Genomic DNA, 18980 nt, shown 5'->3' with positions numbered 1-18980 from the left:
TATTTATCAAATACAAACGAAAGTGCTACTCTTTTTTTTTGCAATTTTTTTTAGAAATAAATAAGGCCTAAGAGCAACTCCAACCCACCTCCTAAACAAGTCCTTATTCTAAATCTAGGGACTTGATTCAAAAAAAATCAACTCCAACCAACCTCCTACTTAGGCTCCCATTTTTCATGCCCTCCTAAATTATAGTTTCAGCCCCTCATATCCAGAACCCCCTATCCTACTTGTTTAGGAGGTGGGTTGGAGTTGGGTCTTAATTTGAGCCCCTACTTTTTTTATCATAGCATGTAAATAAAAATTTAAGAGCTTAATTTAGGGACTTCGGCTGGAGTTGCTCTTAAGAAGGCCTAAGGCCTTGTTTAGGCACTGTAGCATTTTCGTTTTTATTTGACAAATATTATCCAATCATAGACTAACTAGGCTCAAAAGATTATCTCGTGATTTACATGCAAACTGTAGAATTAGTTTTTATTTTTGTCTATATGTGATGGAGAATTTTTTTAATTTTTGGGAACTAAACAAGGTGACGGCACAGCGCCGCAGCCCATTGTCGTCCGGTCTCCACTCTCCACTCTCTGCTGCAAGTCTGCAACCGCAGCAGCACGTCCATTTCACGTGCCCCCTCCTCCCTCCCTTTCCCCTGTTCCCACGCTACCTCCGTTCGCTGCCGCTCGGCCGCGCCGGCGATGGCGACGACGGAGGGGCTTGTGCCCATTACGCGGACCTACCTCGCGCGCTACTACGACAACTACCCGCTGCCCCCACTGCCCGACGCCACCACGGACCTCGCCGCGCGGCTTCGCGCCCTCTCCGCCGACCTCGCCGCCGTTGCTCCCATCACCCCTGGTGAGCCTGCCCTCGCTAAATTTCACCCGTGATCCGCTTCGCATAGTGTCGATCTGGCAATTAGTTCGATTCGTTTGCTCGGATTGCTAAAAGCAGCTAAATATTACTTTTTCTTAATAATAACCAGTTGAGTGACTAGTAAAACTGACAGCCATCACACCTCAATGAAGAGTTGACGATTGACTTTGTGAAGTAAATTTAAAAACCTTTGTGTTATAAAGGGGAAACTTGAATTTGTGGTTTACTGAGCAGATAATTTCTCGTTGTCAAAGTGTTTCTAACTAATTCATGTGGACCAATAAATCTACAGAAAATTACTTCCTCAATTGCAATATATGATGCTTTGGTTTTTCTAGATAAATAACTTTTGTTATATAGCACCTAAAATACTTTGAGGAGCACTGCATGACATGATGGCATTTAACAAAGAACATCCATGACAGGCCTTATGCATATCATACACTTTGCTATTCCTCATTAGCGGCACTGCAAAAACACTAACATCCAAAAGTAGGAAGATCAATGTTGAATCCCACACGGGACTATGGGACACATTTGCACAGAGAACATATATTCTTGGACTTAATCTGTAGGAAAAACCATTTGATGTTTTTCTGAAAATCAAAGCTGCCACTGGGGACCAAATGAATCTGCTAATTGTAAGGGAAAACTTAGTGTTTTATGTGGCGAAGAAATGCTTACAGATAAATCGAATAATTGACTTGTGCATTTGATTAACAAAACTATGTCTGGAAAAAGTATGATCTATATGCAGAAAGGAAAAAGAAGAATAGGTCACCATGAACATTCAAAGCAAAGTGACAAAAAACAAGTGCTTACATAGTTACCTGATAGAAGTCGAGTAGTGTTGTGATAGCAAACCGCAGATGAGGGTGACCTTATCTTCAACAATAAGCCACTAAAATGATGAAGAAGATACATGGGGGGGGGGGGGGGGGGGGAAAAAAAAAAAACCAGTCCAGCCTTCTCATGGGTAAAAAAAAAAATGTCCAATTTCGGCATTCTAGGCCCGTAAACCCTCTGTTCTGCCAAAAGCTGAACTAAATCAACTGTGTATACCCAGGCCACCTAGGTTCAAATCCTCATCATGGTGAATTTGGGTGCCTATTTTCTTCTTAATAAAATACCACCTAGTTCCTCCTAGGTTGGCACATGTAGACTTTGCAGATGAACCAGATCTCCAAGGATGAAAACATAGTTTAGACATCATACAACGTAAAAAGAATTCCATGCTGCTTGAATCTGGCAGTTGACTACTGTCAGCATGCATAATTTCCACACTGGATTGAACATTCCATTGTTGAAGAAACTATGTTATGACTTATGAGCTGACCTTTGTTCGAAAGAGAAGCATGAAGAGTTAGCATGTAGACTTCGTCCATTTCTCACAAGCCAAAAGCTCTAATTGAAAGCATGGCCTTCTGAAGCAAAAAATAACATGTACTGAAAAGCACAGTAGTTAATTGATCACACATTCAGTTTCTAAAGAGATATGGATAAGTGCTTGTATGCATATAGAGAAGAGGTAACTTCCTTACCTGGATCTGCATTACACAAGATCATTAACGCACCATGCACCATCAACACGCAACAAGAACTCCCCTTCTGCGCCCTTTACATGAGAAAGATGATCGCACTATCTCTCTACTCTGCACTCTTCTGTTCCAAGCTTTCCGGCTCCCAGCAGCGGCCACTCCCGTGCCCCTGATCTTGTCTTGTGCAAGTGAGGGAAGCAGCAGCTAGTGCTTGTCCACACCACCAAGGCTCCCTCACCCTGGTGTGCTTGTCCACAACACGTAAAAAGAAAATAAGAAGAAATAAAAAAAATCTGAATCTCATGAGGCTTGACATTCATATTTAATTAATTCCAGTGAGGCATTTTCTCGAGAACTTGATGTGCATCCTTGCAGATCTATTTGATTCAGGGAAAGGAATCAGGGGACAATATTTAACAGGTCCAATTGCAAAAAAAAAGAGTGGAGGTTAGTCACGATTAATCGTGATTAGTCGTCCTTATCGTAACTAATCGCGATTAATCGTGATTAGTCGTCCTTATCGTAACTGCGTGCTCGATAAGTTTCGTCGATTCGATCAGGTCGATCAGAAACCTTATCGTCCGATTAGATGCGATTAGTCGTGATTAGTCGTCCGATAAGTGTAGCAGGACGATAAGTTGGGCCAGTACAGGAATATTGTATTTAGGCCTGTAGGAAGAATTAGGCCCACCTTAAGCCGGCCAATTAGGGTAAGAAAAGAACAAGAGTGAGTGAGTGTCCAGGAGGCAGGAGCTCATGTTTGTGGCCAAATCAGGCATCAACAAGCTGCAATTACATGTAAGTGGCCAAATCACCATGATAATGATTCATTATGCCATGAATTCATATATTTACATCATATATATATATATATATAGTATATACATGGTCGATCAGGTTATCTAGGCATAAGGACGACTAAATGTCCGATCAGCCCGATCAGACCGATTAGACCGACTAATCGACCCTGATCGACGACTAATCGCGATTAGTCGTCTAATCGGTGGTCAAACAACTAGATTCGATAATACGATCTGAAAACATGGGGTTAGTGTGCCTTACTCCTGCTGCACATCAATTAAGAAGATTTGGTGGACTACGTAGGAAACTCTGTGAGAATATGGCAGAGCGTTCCATAGAAGTGAGTTGATCTTTGATTTGGAAAATGTAAGAAGTAGAGTGTTAGGGACCTCGACATAATGGATCTCACAATTTGAAATCACAGTACAATCTGGACAGTCGGATTCTAGAAGGGAAAAAAGAAGATACAAGGGAAAGTAAGGTTTGCCAGAAGATACAAGGGAAAGTGCTCATATGCTTTTCAATTTTGACAAAACAAACAAATGAAGAAAATGCATGACAAGAAAAGCTGAAGACAAATACTTATTTCATGAAAAATAAGTAGACTGCTGGGAGTAGGAATTCCGCAAACACTCTTTGACCTACATTTTTAAATAGTACACTTCTGGCAGTATAAGTAAGCAAAGGCAACTCTCAAGCTGGTAAAATACACCAGTGGCCCGTAAACTTGTATAGGGGTGTCATCGAGGCCCTGGACTATTAACCTGCAGTTTAATGTCCCTAAACTTACTAAGCTCACACGAGCTCCAAAACCTAAGATTGGGCCTTGGCTGCTGATGTGGATGCTCACAAGACATGAACTGGAAAGAGAACAGGTAAGGAGATGCTGTTAAGAGATGATATGTTTGTAGATTAACACTAATCATAAAGGTTTGGACCTTCGGTGAGCCACATAACAAGTTTAGGAACGTGAAACTTGTTGGAGTATAAGTGAATTGCCCACCTCTCTCCATCAGCTTAAGCTTTCGGGTTGAAATGGTTGGTGCATGCAACTCATTAAAACTGCATACTAATAGTTCCTCTGACAGGTTTAGGGGCCGCTTGTATGTTTCACTATTTAAATAATGTGCCAAGTTGTTTGAGGAAAACATGTTTTTGATATAATTGTTTCATCCATCTTGCATTGAAAGATGAGGAACTCTTAGAACAAGAAGCGGCTGGCATACCTGCCCACAAAATCGATGAGAATTTGTGGAAGAACCGAGAACAAATGGAAGAAATTCTGTTCTTGATTAACACATCCCGTCGTCCTGTGGCAGTAAGTTTAGCTTTGTATCTATATATATCTGAGTACGAGTTTTGACTTTTATTTGTTGGAGATCAACATTTGTCATCTGCATGCAACCAGCTACAACAGAAGTCCACCCCAGAAGATGCTCAGATAGTTTGCACACTTGATGATATAGAAGCTAAATTGAAGGATATGTTGAAGAAGTTAGAACAATTTCAATTGGAAAATGCTGACAGTGTTTTCAATACAGGTTGATTTTTTGTTACTTTGTTTTTTCTTTTCCAGTGATGCATTTCATTAATAGCAACAAATTTGAATTTCCATTGATGAATCTTAATACTTACATTGTGACCAAGCCACTGAATACTGCATACTATTAAGCACTCGATATTTTTGTGCTGATTTTCATTTGAGTTACAGTATACATGATTTGGGTATCTTCTGATAAATTCCTGATCTGGCAAATTATTTCTGCAATGCATTTTACTCCCTCCGTCCAGAAAAGAATGCAATTATGGAAAACATGGCAGTCAAACTAACCCAACTTTGACTAAGTTTATAGTAAATAGTATTACTGTATTAGCATTTATGTCTCAAAATAAATTTATTATGAAAGTATATTCTATAACTAATCTAATGATACCTATTTTGTCTCATGAGTGTTAGTACATTTTTTTTTCTCGAACAACGCAGGAGAGCTGCGTGTCATTTCATTAAGAAGACGGAAAAACCGGTAGGAACCAGCCCAAGTACAAAAAACTCCCCTGGCCAACCTAGACACCACCTAAGCGGCTAGGGACAGCGACCGAGCAAGAAGCTCTTGGAGTTTAGAAGCTCCAGCCAGCCCCCAAAAACTGCAGTCATCAGCTATCACCGGGAGCAGGTCTGGAATGCTAGGCCTAGCATGCTCGAAAATACAAGAGTTTCTGTGTTTCCAAGTTTCCCAAGCTACTAGGATAACTAAAGAATTGAGCCCCTTTTGCAATTCCTTTGGAATGAGCCGAAGACCTTTCCTCCACCAGCTAGAGAATTTGGTGTCCGATGTTGAGGGCACTAGAGCAGGTAGGTTAAGGGCTTGAAGAATTGAAAACCATATCTGCCTGGTGAAAACACACCCCACAAGGATGTGCTGTATGGTTTCTTCCTCTTGATCACAGAAAGGACAAACCTCGGAAACATTTTCCTATAAATTTAGTCAAAGTTGAAACTATTCGACTTCTCGAAATGTTAGAATTGCATTCTTTTGTGGACGGAGGGAGTGATTCTTATGCTTGATGTTTCTAGATGCTGTTCAATGCAATTCATGCTATAATATGTTTCATACTTCCATTACATACTAAATACATCATAAAAACATTAAATGAGTCGTTATTATATCACTTTTGCTGATTATTTGGAAGTTTTGGTTATTTGTGATCTCATGGCTGTATGTCAAGGGCGTTATTGCCGAGCGACGACGGCCCTCGGCTACGTAGCTCGTAGCCTTGGTCCGTGATAACTGGCGGGGTTATGCCCCCTCGCCTATCCTCGCTGGTCGGGTTATACCCCCTGGCCGGCGGCTTGAGAGGAAGAAGAAGAGAGATAGGTTTAATCTTGCTTGATTTCAAAAGGTCTCCAATTACAAGGCTTTATAGCCTGGACTCCCAACAAGAAAGGAAACTAATCCTCTAAACTTAAGGAAACCTGATAATCTCTTTCTAAACAATCCCTATCTTACCAAACCAGGACTCTCCTAATCTGTCCAAGCCGCCTGGGCGCCTGGCTAGCCACTAACGGCGCCAGCCCCCTTGGCCAGGCTCTGGGCGCGCTCAGCGGCCCTGCGCACATCGCGCAGCCTGCGACGCCTAGTGTAAGTATTTCCCCACATGACATCTCTCCCCTCCTCGAGAGGCAGCTCGTCCTCGAGCTGGAACTGTGGGTACGAAGCGCGGAAGACGTCAACATCTTCCCATGTAGCTGAAGCCGGTGATGACCCCTTCCACTTGATGAGGACTTGACGCACGCCCCTGGCCAAGCGTGACTTGACCACTTGCTCAGGCTCGGGCACCACAGCGCCATGGCGGAGCGGAGGGAGGGGCGGTGGAGCGGCTGGAGGCTCGCCGTGGAACTTCTTGAGAAGGCCCACGTGGAACACGTCGTGGATGCGAGCTTGGGGCGGCAGGTCGAGGCGGACGGCGACGTCGTTGATGAGCTCCACCACCCGATATGGGCCGTAGAACTTGGGCTTCAGCTTGCCGGCAGGAGCCCTGGACAGGGACGCAGCAGGCCTCTGTCGAAGGCGAAGGAGCACCCAGTCTCCCACCAGGTACGAGACCGGCCGATGACCCCGGTCGTAGTGGCGTTTTTGAACTGCCTGGGCCTGCTCAAGGCGGTGCTTGACGTCGGCGATGAACTCAGCGCGTTCCTCCATGGTCTGAGCCACTGCAGCGACCCGGGTCTCGCCCGGCTCGTAGGAGCGAATGGACGGCGGATCCCGGCCGTACACAACACGGAATGGAGTGTCCTGGAGCGAGGACTGGAACGCGGTGTTGAAGACGTACTCTGCCCATGGAAGCCAACGCAGCCAGTCGCGAGGTCTGTCTCCTGTCAGGCAACGCAAATACATGATGATGACTTTGTTAGCGGATTCGGACTGCCCGTCCGTCTGGGGTGAAAAGCTGTCGACATCTGCAGTTTTGTGCCACTCAGGCGCATCAACTCGCGCCAAAAGTTGGAGGTGAACACCGTGTCGCGGTCGGACACGATGGACTGCGGGATGCCGTGGAGCCGGACGACGTCTGCGAAGAATGCTTGGGCCACCCCCTCCGCCGAGTACGGATGCGCCAAAGGAATGAAGTGGCAATACTTGCTGAATCTGTCGACGACGGTGAGGATGACGGACTTGCCCTTAACGCGGGGAAGGGCCTCGACGAAGTCCATGGCGATGTCGGACCACACCCCCTGCGGCACGGGTAGTGGTAGTAGGAGCCCCGCTGGGTGAAGATGCTCTGACTTGTGGCGCTGGCAAATGGAGCAGCCCCGCACAAAGTCCTGCACCACCGTCTTCATGTGAGGGAAGTGAAAATCGCGACGAAGTCGGTGCAGCGTGCGCTGGACCCCCTCATGGCCCTCCTCGTGGACGGCGCGCAGAGCCTCCTGCAGCAAGGGGGAGGCCGGTGGGAGGTACAGCCGCCCGCTGTACGTGACCAGCCCGTCGGACAGGGCCCAGGGGAGCGCCCGTGTGCCCGCACTGATCTCCTGCTGGAGGGCGACGAGTGCCGGATCGGTTGCGTGAGCCTGGCGCAGACGCTGCACGAACTCGAAGCGGGGCGCGGACAGCACTAGAATCGTGCCCTCCTCGACAGTATCCCGCCGTGAGAGAGCATCAGCCACGGCGTTCGAGTGCCCCGGCTTGTACTCCACGGTGAAGTCGAAGCCCAGCAGCTTGCCAACCCAGTGATGCTGAGGGATGGTTGACAAGCGTTGGTCCAGCAGGTACTTGAGGCTATAGTGGTCGGTCTTGACAGTGAAGCGGCGCCCCCATAAATACGGCCGCCAATGGCGAACTGCGTGCACAAGGCCGATGAGCTCGCGTTCGTAGGCGGCGAGAGCTTGGTGACGTGGCGCCACGGGACGGCTGAAGAAGGCGATGGGGTGGCCCTCCTGGACCAGTACCGCCCCGAAGCCATGCGACGATGCGTCGCATTCGACGACGAACTGCTTGGAGAAGTCCGGCATGGCGAGCACCGGCGCCGAGGTTACCGCGTCCTTGAGGGCATCGAACGCAGCAGCGGCCTCGGCGGACCACGAGAAGCCGTCCTTCAGCAGGGCGGTGAGAGGTGCTGCGATGGTCCCATAATTGTGGACGAACTTGCGGTAGTAGCCGGCTAGCCCCAGGAACCCACGCACTGCCCGGGCGGACCGTGGCTGCGGCCAGTCCCGCACGGCTTGGAGCTTGGCGGGGTCCATGGCGACGCCAGCAGCAGAGACGGCCCAGGTACGCGACCGACGCTGCAGCGAACGCGCACTTGGAGCGCTTGAGGAAGAGCTTGTGGCGCTGCAGCTCGTTGAAGACCGCACGAAGATGGCGTAGGTGATCGGCCCAAGTGCTGCTGTAAATCAAAATATCGTCAAAGAACACCAGCACAAAACGACGGAGGAACGGACGAAGAACATCATTCATCAAAGCCTGGAACGTGGCCGGAGCATTGCATAGCCCAAAGGCCATGACCAGGAACTCATAGAGGCCATCGTGCGTGCGGAACGCCGTCTTGTGGATGTCTGCCGGCCGCATGCGGACTTGATGATACCCCGAGCGGAGGTCGAGCTTGGTGAAGTAGCAGGCCCCGTGGAGCTCATCCAAGAGCTCGTCGACCACCGGTATGGGGAACGCGTCTTTGATGGTGAGCGCGTTGAGCGCTCTGTAGTCGACGCAGAAGCGCCACGACCCGTCCGGCTTCTTGACGAGGAGGACCGGGGACGAGAACGCGGAGTCGCTGCGTCGTACGATGCCTTGCTCCATCATGGCGGCGCACTGCCGCTCGAGTTCGTCTTTGTGCGCAGCGGGGTAGCGGTAGGGCCGGACAGCCACCGGCAGCGCGCCGGGCTTGAGGACGATGCTGTGGTCGCGGGTGCGCTGAGGGGGCAGACCAACCGGCTCCGCGAAGAGACTCCCAAAGGCGAGCAGCAGCTCGTCCAGGAGGGTCGTCGGTGCAGTCACGGCGGCGGTGAGGGCTGGCGTGGGTGTGGCCACGTCGGACCAGCACACGCGCCTGTCGTGGCGGGTAAAGGACAGCGTGCGCGCGGTGAAGTCCCACTCAATCCGGCCCAGGGTCACCAGCCATTGGGTGCCCAGGACCAGATCATAACCGGCGAGGGGCAGAACGTAGAGGTCGACGCAGAAACCCTCGCCGTCGATGATGATCGGCGCCTGTCGCAGCACGCCTGGACACGCGATGCGTTCGCCATTGGCGACGGTGGCGGTGAGGCGCGGGTCGGCGAGGACAGGGAGGCCGGTGCGCGTCGCAGCCGTCTCCGCGATGAAGTTGTGGGTAGAGCCCGTGTCGAGGAGCGCCGTGAGGGTGACGTCGCCCACGGCCACTCGTACCTGCATCGTATCACAGATGGGCATACCCGTGACGGCGCGGAGGGAGAACACTGGGGCGGCTGGCTCGGCATCGTCAGGAACGGCCTCGTCGTCTGCGAGCTCGACCCCATCAATGAAGAAGATACGGCGGCAGACCCGGTTGTGACCCCTGGAATACGGCTCGTTGCAATTGTAGCAAAGACCGAGGCGTCGTCGTTCGGCTTGTTCCTCGGTCGACAGCCGCTTGACCTGGTTGGGCGCGCCCCTGGGTGGCGGTGCTGGGAGTGCTGGCAGGGCCGGCGCCGGGGCCGGGAGCGCCAGGGGTGCTGGAGCCGGTCTGACCGCCGGCCGGGGTGCTGGACCAGCGCGCGGGGCTGGTGGCGGGAGCGCGGCCTGGGCGCGATCCAACTCCATCAGCTCGACCTGGCGCGCCAGACTCATCGCGGCAGCGAGGGTCTCCGGGTTGTGGATGCGAACTGCGTGACTCAGGGGTGGGAGCAGTCCCCCTGTGTAGAGCTGAACGCGCTGGGTCTCCTCCAATCTCCCGGCGCGTGGTAACAGGGCCTGAAAACGATTAGAGTAATCTTCGACAGTACCTGTGCGGCGACACTCCGCGAGCTCGAAGAGCGGAGCCGACCTCAGGGGCGGCCCAAACCGCAGGTGGAGAAGGTCTTTGAAGCGACCCCAGGAAGGAGTGCCCTCGTCCTCTTGCAACTGGATGAACCAGAGCTGTGCGACATCTTCGAGGTTGTAGGACGCCATCCAGATGCGCTCCTCTGCCAAAGTGCGCTGCTGCCGAAAGTACGATTCGCACTTGTTGGTGAAGAGCAGCGGATCGGACTTGCCGTCGAAGCGCGGGAAATCAAGCTTCTGGAACTTGGGGGGACGATCCAAGTCGCGCTGGCCGCCGCCCGTGCTCTCGGACGTCGAAGCCGACTTCTCCTTCAGTGCCAGCATGTCGGCCTTCATGGAGAACATCTCCTCCTTGAAGGACTTCAGCATCTCGACGACATCGGCGATGGTGGGATCAGCCATGGTGGGTGGGGGACAGGTGGACGCAGTGGAGGACGTAGGGGTTGGCGGCAGGGCAGGGTGGGCTGCGGCAGTGGAGGTTTGAGAGGTGGACGAGGATCGGCGTGACCGTGATACCAGGTTGTCAAGGGCGTTATTGCCCAGCGACGGCGGCCCTCGGCTACGTAGCTCGTAGCCTTGGTCCGTGATAACTGGCGGGGTTATGCCCCCTCGCCTATCCTCGCTGGTCGGGTTATACCCCCTGGCCGGCGGCTTGAGAGGAAGAAGAAGAGAGATAGGTTTAATCTTGCTTGATTTCAAAAGGTCTCCAATTACAAGGCTTTATAGCCTGGACTCCCAACAAGAAAGGAAACTAATCCTCTAAACTTAAGGAAACCTGATAATCTCTTTCTAAACAATCCCTATCTTACCAAACCAGGACTCTCCTAATCTGTCCAAGCCGCCTGGGCGCCTGGCTAGCCACTAACGGCGCCAGCCCCCTTGGCCAGGCTCTGGGCGCGCTCAGCGGCCCTGCGCACATCGCGCAGCCTGCGACGCCTAGTGTAAGTATTTCCCCACATGACACTGTATAGGGCGTGTTTGTTTCCGTACGAGTTTGTAAGAGTGTGCATATGTGTGAGCATGGTGGGTGCGTTGTAATGTGTTTTTTTATCCCCTTAATGCAATGATACGCAGCCCTCCTGCATATTCTACAATAAAAATGACTGAAAATTTGATATTAAGAACAACGTTTTGCATAACCTTGGATGGTTCATCCCTTAGTTCTACAGTTGAGTACAGATGCATTCTTAGTAATTGATATTCAATCATTTATAATATTTTGCAGTTATGACATACATGCCCCAAGATTTTCGAGGTACTTTAATCAGGCAACAGCGAGAACGCTCAGAGAGAAATAAGCAAGCAGAGGTAGATGCTCTGGTTAGTGCTGGTGGAAGCATTCATGATCGATATGCATTGTTATGGAAACAGCAAATGGAAAGGTTGCTTATGTGTATCTTTTTGTTTCCATGACTACATTGTTTTTTTTCTTCGAATGCACAGGGAAGCTGTGTCGTTGCATTAAGAAAAAAGAAGTACATTTGTTATCCTTGACTTGATTGAGTTTTGATAATTTTCTTTTCCCTAATTTTGATATTTAATATGTAGGAGGGTGCAATTAGCACAGCTTGGTTCTGCAACAGGTGTATACAAGACTCTTGTTAGGTATTTGGTTGGTGTTCCACAGGTTAGTGAAATTAGAGTCATCTTCACCATCTCAATCATTTTATTTATGTTAATGTTTTTGTATTAGGTTAGATACTTTAGATTGCTGAAAGACATCTCTATTTTTATATATCTTTATCAAAATAAGATAATTTCTTAAATATTTATTATGCCTTTCATCATTCTTTTGTTAAACAATGATATAATGTGACATTTAGTTTTTCTCTACCTCAGGTTTTATTGGATTTTATTCGACAAATAAATGATGATAATGGGTATGTATGGATGCCTTTTAATTGAAAAATTTAAATGAATGTTACTCCGTTTGTTCCAAAATGTAAGGTATTTTTTTTTCTCAAACCACATAGGAGAGCTGTGTGTCATTTCATTAAGAAGAGAAAAGCAAGGAGTGTGCGAGAGGCCAGAGACCAACTCCTAAGTACGCACCACTTGCAAAAGACTAAAACTCGACCAAACAAACCTTTTTTTTTGACAACAAACCAAAGAAACCTTGACCCTAGGTGCCAAGGTTAAGTGACCTCACAAGAGTTCATGGAGAGCTAATGCACCAATTTGCCACAGTGCCTAACACCTCAAACACAAGCATTACGATGTTTCGAGGTCTCCCAAGCCACAAGGATGATGAGGGAATTCTGCCCTTTCTTTCTGTCATTTGCAATATTTCTGATCACGTCATGCCACCAGCTACAGAATGGAGTGGTAGAAGATTGAGGAACAAGGGCAGCCAGGCCCAATTTTTGGAGGATAACCAGCCACACTTGCTTTGTGAAGACACAAGAAACTAGAACATGCTGAATTGTCTCATCTTCTTGATCACAAAGAGGACAAGCATTGGGATGTTGCAGCTCTCTTTTAGCCAAACGATCTGAAGTCCAGCACCTATGTTTGATTGCCAACTAAATATAGAACTTACAACACACAGTCACACACAGTTGAGAAGCCAAGGGCCTCTTACCTTGGGCGTCCAGGCCCTTGACATCCCAGATGTACAAATATTCTCATAGCATTTGCACAGCTAAAGCCCCTCTAATATCCCCAGCGCCTGTTATCCAAGGCTTGAGCCGCCGTACTTTGTTTCACTGCTTGTTTGTGGGATTCAGCAAGAACTTGTACAGACAATGCACCCCTAATGTCTGCTACCCATCGTCTGCCATCAAGAGCTTGGGTGACTGTCTGCTGTATAACTGCTGCTTGGGGATTATCTTAATTTTTAGATTTGGAGCAACTTCTGCCACTGCTTTCCCCTGCTACCAGCGATCAATTCAGAACCTGGTATCTTCTCCATTGCCAATGACTGTCTCAAACTACACTCCAAACAGTACTTGAGCATTATGTGGCACATTAATTGGTAAAGCAGCAAATGGCCTGTTGGCTTCAGCTTTCTGTAGCCACAGCCAATGTATGCACAAAGATCATCCCATGATCTCTAAAATTTATTTGCCTAAGCCTAAACCACCATACTGGAGGGGATGCCCAACGTGCTCCCAGGAAACAAGACAATAGCTTTGATAAGCTACTTCGGGATTGTATGGATGCACTTGTATCCACCTCAATCCATGTGTGTTGGAGTAGAACCTAGGGGAGGCTGTTAGCCACCTTGTCAATGACAGGTTGGAGCTCAGTCTTGGTGGGTTTGTGGATTGTTAGGGGAAGACCAAGGTAGGTGCATGGGAATTCTTTAAGATGACAAAGTGTTAGCGTATTCACTATGTACTGGTGGTAGTTGGGTATTAGTGGCTTAAATGCCTTTACTGCTCAGTGGCTTAAATGCCTTTACTGCTTAGTGGCTTAATGCCTGGTTGCTTAATGGCTGGAAGCCTTGGGCCTTGCCCTGGCCAACGCATGGGAACTCCCCCTGGCTGTCGGCCAGGCCTCCTCCCCTCTTTACTACTGTTCTGAACTCTCTCCTCTATATATATGTAAACCTGTCCTCTGGACTTTACCAATGAATAATATAGCTAGTTCATCCTCTATCATGGTATCACGAGACTCTTAAGATCCTGCAGTCTCCTTCCGCTCCCTCTCTCTCTATCTCCATGGCCCCTGAGCCACAGCCTCCCTCTGATGCTGCCACCCTCACCGCGCAGGCTGAGCACGAGCAGGCTGTCACTCGCCAGCGTGCAGATGCCGCAGCCGCCCACCAACGCGCAGCGGATGCTGCTGCAGCTAACGGGCAGGCCGCCCTGGAGACGGCCGCCATGGCTGCTACCAATGCCGCCGCCGCAGCACAGGCCCGTGTCCAAGCCGCTCTCGCTGCCTTGGAGGACGAGCGCGCTGCGGCCGCCGCCCTTGAACGTGAGGCTGCCGCAGCTCGGGACCGTGCTGCCCTGCCGGCCCTTGAAGACGACGGCTCCAACCTCAGCGACGAGGACACTCCTCTCCACAAAGAAGCTGGCCTTGTTGCCCGCCTCCACGCTCAGGCTGCGGGTGTCCAGAACATCCGCTCTCTCGTGCCAGTTGTCCTCGATTTCCTGTCCCCCCACTACAACCGATGGCACGACTTAGTGCTGCTCACTCTTGAGCGGTACGCCCTCGCCGATTATGTCCTCTCCACCGCACCCCGCCTTGCCCGTCCTTCTTGGCAGCGGATGGACTGCGTTGTGCTGTCTTGGCACCCTCACTGTCGAACTTCAGGACACTGTTCGCGAACGCGGCGGCTTTGCTCGCGACGCTTGGGTTGGCATCGAGGAACAATTCTTGGGCAACCGTGAAACTCGCGCTCTCTACCTCGACGCAGAGTTCCGCGCGTTCGTCCAAGGTGACTTGCCCATCTGCGACTACTGCCGCAAGATGAAAGGTATGGCAGATGCTCTAGGTGATCTTGGCGAGGTCATCACTGACTGCACCCTCGTCCTCAATGTCCTTCGTGGTCTCAACGCCAAGTATGACCACATGAAGGCCCTCTTGAAGCGGACCCGTCCATTCGCAACGTTCAGTGAAGTCTGCAACGATCTCCAACTTGAGGAGCTCATGCTGGACCCCCCTGCGTCCCAGCCACCAAGGGCTCTCCTCACCTCGCAGCCGAAGTCCAGCTCCACCAACACCTCCCAGGTGCTGCAACCTGGCGGCCCCTCCATCCACGGTGCCTCCAATCGGGCTCCTGGCACCGGTCCCAGCCACCATGGTGCTGGTGCCGGTTCTGGTAGCAATGGTGGCAAGCGGCATCGTCGCCGTGGGAACGGCGGCAAAGGTGGCAATGGCAGCCAGGGTAGCTCCCTTGGCCTTCCTTCTACAACCCCTGGACGGGCTCCTTCACCGTGTGGCCTACTCGTGGCCAGCAGCAGCAGCAGCAGCCCCGTGGTCCTCCTCCAGACGGGCGCTCTGGTCACCCTGCACCTCACCAGGCATTCATGGCAGCATCCAATCCCTACGACGTCCCTCCACCACCGGGATTTCCACCCATGCTGACTGCACCGGTTTTTTCCATGAACCAGCAGCAGTACCATCAGCAGCAGCTGCAACAGCAGGTGTACCAAGCACCTTCCCAGTCTCCGTGGACAGGTTCATGGGATCCGCGGTCTCTGGCCAACTCCTTCAACACCATGAGCCTCACTCCACCTGCTGTCACTGACTGGGTCATGGATTCCGGTGCCTCAAATCATATGACGCCTGATGTTGGTAATATTTCTCTTTTCCGACCACCCCACTTTACTTGTCCTTCCTCCATTGTTGTTGGAAACGGTTCCACTCTTCCTGTGACAGCTACTGGTGATGCTGTTCTTCCAGGAACCTTTCGTCTTAATAATGTTCTTGTTGCTCCCAATATTATTAAGAACCTCATTTCTGTTCGTCAATTCACTACCGATAACAACTGTTCTGTTGAGTTTGATCCCTTTGGTCTCTCTGTGAAGGATCTTCATTCCAGGAACGAGATCATCAGGTGCAATAGCTCCGGACCCCTTTACTCCTTGATCCAGCCGACAACTTCCTCCTCTTCATGTGCCCTCACCACTGCTGTTTGGCATCGTCGTCTTGGGCATCCTGGCCATGAAGCGCTCTTCAAACTATCTAGTGTTTCTGCTATTTCATGTACTCGTCACTCTAGTGGTGATCAACTATGTCATGCTTGTCAACTTAGTCGCCATATTCTCTTACCATTTGGCAACTCTTCATCTCGTGCTCTCAAGAATTTCGATTTAATTCACTGTGATCTGTGGACCTCTCCTATTCATAGTGTGTCTGGGTATAAATATTATCTTGTTATTCTTGATGATCATTCTCATTTTCTCTGGACTTTCCCTTTGCGGCTCAAGTCTGAGACCTTTTCCACTTTGGCAAATTTCTTTTCCTATGTAAGGACTCAATTTGGTTGCACCATCAAAAGCGTCCAGTGTGATAATGGATGTGAATTTGACAATTCTTCTGCTCGCTCTTTCTTCCTCACTCATGGCGTTCTTCTACGAATGTCCTGTCCGTACACCTCCTCCCAAAATGGCAAGGCCGAACGCATTCTTCGCTCCATTAACAATATCGTACGTTCCCTTCTCTTCCAAGCTTCCTTGCATGTTTCCTGCTGGGTTGAAGGCCTTCACACTGCCACTTACTTACTAAACCGCCTTCCCACCAAAACTCTGAAGTTTGCCACTCCTCACTTCGCCCTGTTTGGCTCTCATCCTTCCTACTCTCATCTCCGGGTCTCTGGCTGTGCTTGTTATCCTAACATGTCCGCCATTGCCCCTCACAAACTTACCCCTCGTTCCACTCTTTGTGTTTTCCTGGGATACTCTTCCAATCATAAGGGATTTCGATGTCTCGACCTCTCCTCCAACCGCATCATCATCTCTCGTCATGTCACCTTTGACGAGACAAAGTTTCCCTTTGCCACGACATCGTCTCCTCCTGCCACTAACGATTTTGATTTTTTGGTTGATGAGTTTGAGCCTCCAGTGAGCCTCCATGGCCTCCCTGCTGGCTCCTCCCTTTCAGGTACTCCTGGTGGAATCACCCTTCCTGGCCCACTTGGCGTCAAGTCACCTGCTGCTGGAACTCCTAGTCCACCAGTGCTGGCTGCGCCCCTGGCCATGGACAGCCCCTGCCAGCCTCCTCCCGCGCCACGCATGGTGTTGGCTCCCTTGTTGGAGCGTCATGGCACCCCTCCTGCTCCTCCAGCTCCACCGGCGCCCCCTGCGCGCACCATCACTCATGTCTACACCTGGCGTCACCCAGCCCGTGTTCCTGTCAGCTCTCCGGCACGTCCATCTGTTCAAGCTGCTGCAAATTCTGGGTTGACACAGGGTACTTCCGCTGCTGCAGATTCTGAGCTGTCACAGGTTGCTCCGGGTGCTGCAAATTCAGGTCTGTCACATGGTCCGTCGATCACTGCTGCTCCTGCTACACTGCCCTAAGGCGCTGTCCCAGTTCCTCAAGTGGTGAACTTTCACTCCATGACCACCAGAGGGAAACTTGGCTTCCGTCAACCAGCTGTCTATCATGCAGCAGCCATCTCTCCCATTCCGAAGACATATCGAAGTGCTCTTGCTGATCCCAACTGGCGAACTGCAATGGAAGAGGAGTATGCTGCTCTTCTGTCCAACAACACGTGGGATCTTGTTCCCCGACCGTCTGGTGTGAATGTGGTAACCGGCAAGTGGATTTTTTGTCAGAAGTTCAATGCTGATGGCTCCTTTGATCGGTACAAGGCCCGTTGGGTTCTCCGTGGCTTTACCCAACGTCCAGGTGTTGATTATGATGAGACTTTTAGTCCTATGGTAAAACCAGCAACAGTTCGCACAGTACTCTCTTTGGCTCTCTCACAGCAGTGGTCTATGCTTTCCTCCATGGGACCCTTTCCGAGACTGTTTATTGCTGCCAACCCACTGGATTTGCTGACACTGCACTTTCTGACCATGTTTGCCGCCTCAACAAATCTCTGTATGGTCTGAACAGGCCCCTCGAGCTTGGTACAGTCGGTTTGCCACCTACCTCTTGCCTCTCGGATTTGTTGAAGCCAAGTCTGACACTTCTTTGTTCATCTACCACCGAGGCACTGAGATTGTTTATTTGCTGCTCTATGTTGATGACATTGTCCTGACGGCTTCCAATGCCTCTCTTCTTCGCCGCACAATCACTGCCTTGCAACAAGAATTCTCCATGAAAGACCTTGGTCCTTTGCATCACTTTCTGGGAATTTCAGTAAAGCAGCACTCAGGTGGTCTCTTCTTATCACAGCAACAGTACACCATGGACATACTCAAAAGGGCTGGTATGACTGATTGCAAACCATGTAGCACATCAGTTGACACTCATGCCAAAGTTTCTGCTACTGATGGTACCCTTGTCACTGATCCTACACACTATCGCAGTCTTACTGGAGCCCTCCAGTATCTTACTTTTACCCGGCCAGACATTGCTTATGCTGTTCAACAAGTGTGCCTTCACATGCATGATCCTCGAGAACCTCACTTGGTTGCTGTTAAGAGGATTCTTCGGTATCTTCAAGGAACCGTCAGTCATGGTCTCCACCTTCAGCCCTCTACTCCTTCAGAACTAGTGGTCTATACTGATGCTGATTGGGCTGGGTGTCCTGACACTCGTTGCTCTACTTCGGGCTATGCTGTGTTTCTTGGCACCAATCTGATTTCTTGGTCTTCCAAACGACAAAACACAGTCTCCCGTTCAAGTGCCGAAGCGGAATACCGGGCTGTCGCAAATGGAGTTGCTGAAACCTGTTGGCTCCGCCAACTTCTACAGGAACTGCATGCTCCGTTGCCTCGGAGCACACTGGTCTACTGTGACAACGTTAGTGTCCACCAATCCAGTTCAACACCAACGCACGAAGCACGTTGAGATCGATCTCCATTTCGTCCATGAGCTGGTTGCCATTGGTGATGTTCGAGTTCTCCATGTTCCCACCACCTCTCAGTTTGCTGACATCTTCACCAAGGGCCTTCCGACCTCTGTGTTTCAAGAATTTCGCTCCAGTCTTCATATCCGCGAAGCTCTAGATTCGACTGCGGGGGAGTGTTAGCGTATTCACTATGTACTGGCAGTGGCGGAGCTAGAGCAAATATGACGGGGGTGCGCTTGCCTTGTGGGTGCGTAGGATTTTTCTATGTGGGTGCAAATATGGTGAAAATTTGATCATAATCACTATTTTTTGATATTTTTGTGGGTGCACCCGCACCCACAACCCTCTATATAGATCCGCCCATGTGTA

At 50.1% G+C, this 18980-nt stretch overlaps 1 protein-coding gene across 11 annotated transcripts in view; it reads left to right on the top strand.

Moving 5' to 3' along the window:
- Positions 554-18980, top strand: part of LOC8066757 — a 39841-nt gene continuing 21414 nt past the window's right edge. For 4 of the 11 annotated variants that reach the window (XR_002447621.1, XR_002447622.1, XR_002447620.1 and 1 more), the window contains exons 1-6: positions 555-852; positions 4400-4527; positions 4618-4750; positions 11424-11580; positions 11747-11825; positions 12038-12078. Coding sequence is in view for 7 of the 11 variants with exons in the window: in XM_021447710.1 (XP_021303385.1) it covers positions 693-852; positions 4400-4527; positions 4618-4750; positions 11424-11580; positions 11747-11825; positions 12038-12078 (698 nt within the window). In the remaining 4 variants the exon portion in view is untranslated. Of the gene's footprint in view, positions 853-4399; positions 4528-4617; positions 4751-11423; positions 11581-11746; positions 11826-12037; positions 12079-18980 lie in introns of all 11 variants that reach the window. The other 7 variants (XM_021447710.1, XM_021447709.1, XM_021447708.1 and 4 more) reach the window with 3 other exon arrangements.

Source organism: Sorghum bicolor, chromosome 9, assembly GCF_000003195.3.
Source record: "Sorghum bicolor cultivar BTx623 chromosome 9, Sorghum_bicolor_NCBIv3, whole genome shotgun sequence".
In the NCBI taxonomy this organism is placed as follows: Eukaryota; Viridiplantae; Streptophyta; class Magnoliopsida; order Poales; family Poaceae; genus Sorghum; species Sorghum bicolor.
The sequence above is the reverse complement of the archived record's forward strand: the minus strand, read 5'-3'. Positions and strand labels throughout refer to the sequence as shown.